Source organism: Ostrea edulis, chromosome 4 (genome assembly GCF_947568905.1).
Source record: "Ostrea edulis chromosome 4, xbOstEdul1.1, whole genome shotgun sequence".
Classification (NCBI taxonomy): Eukaryota; Metazoa; Mollusca; class Bivalvia; order Ostreida; family Ostreidae; genus Ostrea; species Ostrea edulis.
The window spans coordinates 26418700-26428872 of NC_079167.1; the positions used below are offsets into that span (position 1 = coordinate 26418700).

General features: G+C 33.0%; 1 protein-coding gene across 5 annotated transcripts in view; it reads left to right on the forward strand.

Annotated features, from left to right (window-relative positions):
- The window catches only part of LOC125671846 (E3 ubiquitin-protein ligase MARCHF1-like), a 39007-nt gene extending 35666 nt beyond the window's left edge, over positions 1-3341 (forward strand). For all 5 annotated transcript variants that reach the window (XM_048907814.2, XM_048907811.2, XM_056164384.1 and 2 more), the window contains exon 4: positions 702-3341. In XM_048907814.2, coding sequence (XP_048763771.1) covers positions 702-1115 — 414 coding nt within the window. In that variant the 3' untranslated portion in view covers positions 1116-3341. The remainder of the gene's footprint in view (positions 1-701) is intronic.
- Positions 3342-10173: the final 6832 nt, after the last annotated feature.

Here is a 10173-nt window from a genome sequence, read left to right on the forward strand (position 1 = left end):
TTTTGTCCCCAGACTCTCTGTTAGCAAGTTCTTTGCATGCCATGACACATGGTATGACTAATTCATAATACTAGTATATACTTCTTGTTTGCTGAAAACATGCAATTCCTTTTCATCAGAAGCAAGACAATTTTTACTGCCTAGCTTTTGAGATGTACAGTGGATCATGTGATAATTCACACTGATTCACCAGATGTGTGTGATGTTTGCATCATCCTCATGTTAACATGAAAACTATAGACAATTATTGTTTATCTTTACATTTTAAACTGTTTCTTAAATTTTCCTTGACCTACTTGATTCATTCAATTCACTCTTCAATTAAGTCGCACATAAAAATTCTGTAGACCAAGGTCAAAGTGCATATATGAGGATTATGTACATATTGTGAAGTATAGCCTTTATTGTCGACTTGTCATCAGCAAATGTAAATATATATACTGTATATATTGATGATGGATCAAAAAAAAATTCAAGGGGGTTTACAACCCAAGTTGATACTATTTCCGCCCAAGATAGGGGATTGGGGTTGGGTTTGGTTGAAGATCCCAAGACAGAGACTCGCTACGTCTTCTACGATGTCCTTTTAAAAAAAATCAACTGAAGGAGGGGTTGCTGCCCCCTCTGGATCCACCACTGTATATAGTAAGCAGTAGTTCTCTCCCATTTTAAGTTTAATGCTGAAGTTGTGTATTTTTTAGTGGGAAAGGCTGCAGATGTCTGCTGTGGAGAGACGCAAAATCACCTGTTCTGTGACATTCCACGTGATAGCTATAACTTGTGTTATTTGGTCACTATACGTCCTGATCGACAGAACCACGGAGGAGGTGGAACAAGGTGCTTTAGACTGGCCGTTCTGGACCAAACTTATTGTGGTGGCCATTGGCTTCACTGGAGGATTGGTTTTCATGTATGTTCAATGCAAAATGTATGTTCGACTCTGTCGCAAATGGAAAGCTTACAACCGGATGATCACCGTTGAAAATGTCCCAGATGAAGTGAGAATCAAAGCTGTCGCTACGTATATGTCACCAGAGAAAGTGAAAATAGTTCAGGAGGAACAGGAGGGTGGTATCATTAATGAGAGCCTGACAACAGATTCTGAGCTGTTGTAGTGTCCGGAGTGCCCACTGTTATCCAACCACATTCTTGTAAGGCTGCATCCTGTAATTATTTACTTAGGTTTATTTTTTCTTCTTCTTTCTTTTTATTTTTTTCCCCTTCAATTGTTAACATTCCACTTTAAAAGCATCAACAGTAGGCGTCAACGGTAATCTCGTGCACAAGATAGATATTGCATCACCCAATTAATTCATGCTTCTAAAATAATGATGCCTTAACAATCCATATCTGGATGTTGATCCAGAAGAAGTAATAGAAAATTTATAAAGGTATGTTATTTTTTAAATAGAAATCGCCAGATTTTGTTCTGTTCAGTTGAACATTTTTACAATATATGTGATATAATGTAGTGTTTGCAATGTATACTGTATTAAACAGTTGTAAATGGCAACAAATATTACATTGTATTATACATGCATTTATATGCAAGTTCCCATGACTTGAATTTTTTTTGTTACATATCAGATTAAGATTTATCATGTATGTTTCTGCTAACTTTCTTTTATTCATTACATATATTGTTCTTACATGTTTTTCTTTGCATGCTTTACACTGTGCCAAATGTTTTGAATGTTAAGTCATATTCTGTTGTGTGATGTATGAATGAACTTTTATGATGTTTGATATAGTTTTTGTGTGATTATTTTTGTTGTGGTAAAACTGTAATTTATTGTGAAGTCTAAATTATTTGTTGTTAAATTTTCTTTTGTAATGTTAGACATGTTGGATATGAGATTTTTTTTGTATATCTGTGAAGTACAAAACTCATTCTGTTCATCATAAGCTGGACCATAGTTAATTTATGCACATTTTAATGTTTATTTCACTCAGTTACATTTACACAGGTAAAAACCAACAACTTAAATTTGAAAAAAGAAGAATTCTTATTTCATTTACTTGTTGTGAATGCTACACAATTTTCTCTGTATAATTTTGAAATCAGAAAGAGTGGATATTTGTAGTAGCATGTTCCCAAGTCAAATCTTTTTCCATATTTTACACACATTACAATTTTCTCAAAAGAATTTAACGGCTTAATTTGGTGCTAAAAATCACAAGCAGGATGTATTTTGTGTATTTCATTTTCCATTGTAACCTTTGTAATATACACTATTATAATAGAAATGGCATGTCATTATCAAAGTCCCCTTGAACACATCTGATCTTCACCAAGTACAGAGTACATATATTTATATTGTATGAATTATTGTAACCATTTGTAGTCTTGGCCAGATATTGATTGAATCCAATCTGATCGTCATTGATTAAATCCAAGAGTGTAAACTGTTTTGTAGATTAGCAGAGGGTTTCTTGTGTAACAGTTTAGCAAAAAATATGCTTTTTTTTTAGTCATTTTTAGATTTATGATGATAATATTTCATATATTGGCAACAGTTTTCATCACATCATTAAAAAAAAATTACAAAAATGTTCAACCTGCTTTAGGATGGAAATGTACGCAAACATATTTTCGATTTTAGAAATCCAATTATCATATTTCAGTTTTGAAAAAAAGTTTCAGTAAATGTTTACGAAATTGTGATGTTATTGTTGAAATTATTTTTTCTAAATATCTAGCATATGAAAATTATATTGAATGGTAGTTTATTTACCTCCAAAGTTCCTTCTTTAGTCCTGCATATATCTGTTTATATTGTTGTGTAGTATACACCTATTTTATGTTTATACTAATTCGATTTTCAGAACACTGTTAACATACTGTAGAATCATTTATTTTTGTGGGGTCAAATTTTTGTGGTCTTTGAAAATTGCAGGTTATATGTTTGTGGGGACTTGAGTATTATATTTATTGAGAATTTCGATTATCAGTATGTTCATGATACTAAAACATTAAACCTCACAAAAATTTATGATTTTACAGTTCTTTCCAATAGATCTAATAATAATCCATGAAACTTAATTTAAGAGAAAATTAATCATTGCTTCAGTAACATGCAGATTTTTGCCTTCGAATGATTGCAGCAAGAATAGTATGTATAGTCACTGATAGAGTATCGCCGTGTATCAGTATTCTACAATGACTTTCAGATTTAAATTATTGGATTTAAATGAAGTCTTACTTCGGAAGAGAAGCTGTACAATGCCATACATTTGTAATGACAATATGGTTTTATGTTTCAGCGAGTGCATATACGTTTAACAAGAAGTCTGTTGATATTGTTTTTGATTGAATTATAATTAAAGACTTGAGAAGAACATATTAGACTTTATTTGTTATTTTTATATCCCTATGTATAATGAAAGATAAACAATCAAAGATTTCGGTGTCTAATTGTAATGGAGACTGTTACAGACTTGCAAACACTGCCATTCCAAAATGATGTCCAATTTTGCAGAATTATTTTGAAAATTTTCCTCTTTCCCTTGACAAACCAACATACTAGTGTTCTAATAATGCACTAATAAACACCAAGTAGCATGTTAGGGTGTGTGTATTACATTTTCCTTCTGTATTGACCTCGAGGTCAACGTCGGGACATGCCCTTGGATGAACTTGTATGTAAAAGTCGTGACAAAATCCTAAATGTTGGCCAGGAAAATAGTTACTGTTAAAGAACTCCAACTGAAATTCTTAGCTGAAGTCTGGACATGGGGCTGTTTGAAATTTTAAAGTTATGATAAATAAAGGAAAACTGGTATCATTTAAACTTCTGAGGGGCCAGTTTTTGTGGACTGATAAAATTTTAGTTTTTTGGATGTGATTTCATAGATCTGGTTTCTGTAAAATGAAACATTCAATAGGGGATCAAAGTTTTACATGCAAATATATTTGAAGGATTTTTAAAAAAAAAAATTCTCAAGAACCACTGGATCAGAAAAGTGGAAATTTATATGAAAGCTTCTTGATGTATAGAGTAAATTCAAGTTTGTTCAAATCATGGTCCCTGGGGGTAGAGTAAGGCCACAATAGGGATCAAAGTTTTACATGCTGATATATATAGGAAAAATCTTTTAAAATCTCGAACTATTTAAGCTAGGGTTTTCATATTTCGTAAATAAATTCTTTTCAACAGACCTTTCATGTTATGCAATGGCTTGTGATCCAGTGACCCCGACCTGGAAGTTTAACCTCTTTTTAAAATCTGATGTATTGAATACATGAATGTCCTGAACTATTTAAGGTAGATCTTTCATATCTTTTATCTGAATTTTTTATGACAAGACTTTTAATTTCATGTCCTTTGACCTTGAACTCTGAGTTGGACCTATCTTTAAGAAAACATAACCTAATAAGTATATCTAGAACTATTTTATGTTCTCTATTTTGTATGTATAGATTCTTTATGGCAAGACCTTGTGACACAATGGTGTTTGGTCTTTTGACCTTGGAGTTTGACCTACTTTTAAAAAAACGACCTATACAATATCTCCTGAACTATTTAAGATAGGGTTTCCATATTTTTTATATAAATCCTTTATGGCAAGTTCTTGTTATAATATGTATTAAAAAATCAATAAAAACACTTAATACACACAAGGTAAAAATATTTACAAAAAATAAGGAACTTTATAAATATGATATAGTTTGGCAAATTATGAAAGACAGTGGAAACTGTCCAGTCATTGTGGTAACATTCTGTTGTATTTAAATAAACTAAAATAGTACAGGATGGAGCGACAAGCTAGATTAAATGTACAAGAAACCGTTTCAATGTTTAACATTTATGTATACCCGTGTAGTTCTTGAGATGAATTCTACTAATTTAAATCCCTATTGCGGACAAATCCTGACCCCGGGATAATAAAGATCAACATGGCTTTATATTATAGGTAGATTTATTGGGGAGACACTAAACCGGGGAAGTGAAATCCGTAAGGTTATAAAATGACAGACTATTCAGAATTTATCTCTGTAATCAAGATTACTTTTATAACACGTCACGTCAGGACTTGAAATAAATCCATCAAAAACCCAAGTCGTATCTACTGACAGAATTTTTTTCTTCCGGAAATGGAATTTGGAAATTAAACTTCTTGGCATTCATTAATTTATGATGTGGATCTCTCAAAGATTGTCAGAATGAATTATGACAAAAAACTAGTTAAACTCAAATCGATTGTAAAACAATAGAAAAGAAAAACTTAACTCCTATAAGGGAGAATGACCTTCAAAAAATCACTTCTTATATCGCAGCTTCATTATTTATTTCCTTACCAACTCCACAAAATAGTTTTTTGAAGGAATTAAACAACCTAATTTTCTAGAGCAATCAAATGTTGATAAAATTAAAAGGAAAGTAGTTACACAGAAATACATAAAATTATCGATATCAGGACATTACATAAAAGCTTTCAAGTCAATATGCATCAAGAGAATTATTGATGATAATGACTGCAAATGGAAGATGTTACTTGGAAATACAATTGTCACTAATAAGCATCTAAGTCCTGGATCAGCATGATTAACAGCCTGTAATGAGTGTATACACAAACTCAATTTTAGAAAGATACTTGCAACGCGTTTAGGCCAGTTGACGCAAAATGAAATTTAATGCAAAATATACTTAAAAGTAGTTTATTCTATATATATATTTTTTTTTCTTCTTGAAAATAATGAAGATTATGTACACATTAAAATCCAAATGATATATTACGACAGTCATATACTATAATGCAGAGTTGATAACCATATATTTCATATTTTTTATATATAGACGCATAATGCAAAAACGCAAATTTTAATAATTGCGCTCATATATTAAAGGGACTGATTCACGATTTTACCCAAAATTTTGTTTTTCACTTTTAATGATCAAAATCTACGTATACTGTCTAATGTGTTTGAAAGATTTCAAATGAAAATTAACGTTATGCATCATCACAGAAGCTCATTTTAGAGAGTTTATTATTTGTTTTGTAAACAAAGATTGCGGTATGCTATTGTTTACGAAATTTTCAAAAGAAATGGATATCGATCTAAGTTTATTACATGTATATATTTCACATTTCAAGCATTTTTGAGGTAAAATGTGTCATCTAAAGGTTAAAATTTGTGACTATGCAAAATTAAGATGAATTATACTACAAAATCAATATTTTACTGGTTTGTTTGTATACATAAAAACACTCGAGTCTTTGTTTACATAACACAGATTTAAGGTTAAAATATTGCTTGCATTCAGAAGGTCAAAATTTTGGCTGTCAACATTTAAATGAATTATATTTTTACTGTTTAACATAAAAAATGAAAAATATTTTTATCAAAAATCGTGAACCAGTCCCTTTAAGACAATGATATGATCGTTATTTCATTAAAAGATAATAATAACACAATATTGCTCTCGTTAATTGATATCTTTGATTCGTTGAAAGTACGCATTAAATCAAAATTAAATGTATCATTGATTAATAATATTTTCCATTATCCAAGTTCATGCTAAATTGGCGTTGAATAGATCTTTTATATCTATGTGTGTGGGTTTGAAACTGAATTATTCTATTGCTTGTTTACATAAAAAAAAAAATAAATAAACCAATCAAAATCGATAAAGGGTAGATTTGTTGGGGAAAACACTTGACTATGGACCCCACAAGGTGAAAAAAAAATCACTGTTATTCAAGGTTATAAATATGGCGGATTAAAATGACAGACTATTCAGAATTCACCTGTACCTCCTTATACTCAATACTTATTACTCAAGACTACTTGGATTAGAATACTTATCCACTAGTAATCAAAATGGGTCCAATTACTAGTACAACTGTACTTGAAGCAGAGCTTAAAGTAAGCACTAATCTAATTTCTAAACAGGCATATTAATAATTTTTTAACAAATCAAATGTCACATATTTCATAAACACCTATTACCGTTTTAGGATTACCCATACAAATACAATGGAAACGTCAATTCCTAAGTTTCAACATCCCACCCCATCCCCCAAAGTGGAGGTCCAAGACACCTTGAATTACAAGGTTTGAGCTTGAAAAAGCAGCTTGTGTTAAAATTGTAATACACTAAAGTATGCTTCTTTGTAAGGTAGAATTAAATTTTGAAAAACACGAACTCTGATTCCCTTACATGCACCACAACGCTACGTTCAGTGTACTTCACCATTACAGGAGAAGAGCATGTTAACAGATACAAATTTTCACCTCTTTGCCAATGAAAACACAAATAAATGGTTTCTGTAGGTGGGGGTTATGACTTTTCAATAATTTGACGTCATCTCTTTTCCTTGACGTACCGGGTCGTAAATTAGTAGCTTTCTCAAAGCATCAATTTGTTAAAATGTTACTAATCTCTTCTGATTGATAGACCAATAATTACATTGATATATTCCGTTCTCCGAGAGAGCATGCGAAGGAGACATCAACATATTTTGGAATAAGAAAACCTTATTCTATACAGATGAACGGTTTTTTGGAAAGGATGCGGAGTAAAGGATAATCCCGAATATTTACTTATAAAATACATTAATGTGAATTCTAAAACCCCTTTGAAGTCGTACTTTTATTATTATAAAAAATCATTTTGACGAATTATATATATATAATATTCAAGTAGATTCGGAATACTATAGTATTTTTATTTCAATGTGTAGTCTGATATCTCAAAGAATCGGATATACACGGTACTTTCACGTACCCTACCAATTTCCTGTGATATTCCAATCGCAATGTAAAGTAAAAATAGATATTGTTTTTATGAAAAATGTCCCCAGCTCCCCAGATTAGAAGTGCTCAAGATGAAACCTCCCTTTAATGTACTGCATGGTATGGAGGAGAATGCATTACTTTGTTAAGCGCCACTCTGATTCCACGCACAAGTACTCTGAAATTGAAATAAAAAATATGCTGGAGTTCCTCATTGACAATATATTCGTGGTCTTTGGTGATCAGGTCTTCCAACAGAATCCCCTGGGCACGAATTGTGCTCCTTTGTTAGATGACCTGTTTTTATATTCTTATGAAGCAGAATTTATTCAGAAACTTCTACGTGAGAAGAAATCTCTTGCTGTGGCCTTCAATCCGATATTTAGATGTATCGACGGTGTATTATCTATTAACAATAATAATTTTCGTTCATATGCCGATTCGATATATACCTGTGAACTGGAAATAAAAGACACCACAGAGTCGTCTACTTTTGCTCCATATTTAGACTAACAACTCAACTTTATGTCAAATGCCATGATTTCAACTTCTCCATCGTCAACACCCCCTATTTATGTAGCAATATTCCATTATCACCTGCATATGGTGTTTATATCTCTCAACTGATTCGATACGCAAGAGCTTTTTCTGCGTATGGTCAGGTTTTAAATCGAAGCAGGCTACTGAAAAACAAGTTGATGGTGCAGGGGTTCTAACAGTCTCGTTTAAAATCAACATTTTGCAAATTCTATGGTCGTTATAACGATCTAGTTTGCCAATACAACCTATCATTGGGTCAAATGCTGTCTGATGCGTTTCATGCCGATTGTTAGGTCGTTCTTGGCACACTGATTTTGACTACGGATATAGGGCTCACAGCGGGTGTGACCGGTCGACAGGGGATACTTCCTCTTCCTAGGCACCTGATCTCACCTCTGGTATATCCAGGGGTCCGTGTTAGCCCAACTCTCTATTTTGTATTGCTTATAGGAGTTATGAGATTGACCATTGTTCGATATCTTCACCTTTCATAAGCTTGCAGGGACATAAACAATATGGACTCCGAGAAGCCACATAGAAGAAGTGTTCACACACTATTTTACACATTCCACCCCTCAGATCCACTGTAACTTTAAGGACAACAATTGGATTATCCTATCCCTACAATCTGTGTATCTGCAAATGGCATTGAAGCATTGAACAAAATTTCAAGTCTATCGGATAAGCCATATAGGAGGAGTAAGCATTCACAAGCTATTTTACATCCTCCACCCCTCTTAGATCCACTATAACTTTTTAGGAAAATAATTGGATCCCCCTGTTTCGACACCATGCACATCTGCAAATGGCAATAGAGCATTGCACAAAGTTTCAAATCTATCCGATAAGCCATGTAGGAGAAGTGTTCACAAGCTATTTTAACATCCTCCACCCATCTTAGATCCACTACAACGTTTAGGAAAATAATTAGATCCTCCTGTCCCGACAATATGCACATCTCAAATGGCAATGAAGCATTGTACAAAGTTTCAAATCTATCCGATAAGCCATACAGGATGAGAAGTGTTCACAAGGTATTTTACATCCTCCACCTCTCTTAGATCCACTACAACTTTAAGTAAAATAATTGGATCCCCATGTCCCACCAATATGCACATCTACAAATATCAATGAAGCATTGTACAAAGTTTCAGGTCTATCCAATAAGCCATATAGGAGGAAAAGCGTTCACAAGATTTTGTGACAGACAGAGGACAGAAAGTACAAAAACAATATGTCTTCAATGATACATTTGTATATGAAAACATATTTCTTAATAATTTCTTTTCATATCTATCTCAAACGGCACGGGGATACGGATCCAGGATTTGTAGTTTATGGTGGGGAGTTGCAGAGGCATTTGAAAATATACAATTGGATCAGTGGAGGATCAAGAATTTTTAACAAGAGGCCCATGGGCCACATCGCTCACCTGAGTCACATTGGCCCATATCTGAAGACTTTCCATATATATTTGCATGTAAAACCTTAGTCCCTATTATGGCCCAAACTACCCTTTGCAAACTTGAATCTACACTATGTCAGAAAGCTTTCATGTAAATGTCAACTTCTTAGGCCCAATGGTTCTTGAGAAGAAGATTTTTAAAGCTTTTTCCTATATTTGTATGTTAAACTTTGACCTCCCCCACTTGTGGCCCCATCCTACCCCCTGGGGGCCATGATTTGAACAAACTTGAATCTGCACTATGTCAGAAAGTTTTCTTGTAAATATCAGCTTTTCTGACTCAGTGGTTATTGAGAAAAAGATTTGAACTATATATTTGTATGTAAAACTTTGATCCCCCTTGTGGCCCCATCCTACCCCCGGGGGCCATGATTTCAACAAACTTGAATCTGCACTATGTCAGAAAGTTTTCATGTAAAAATCAGCTTTT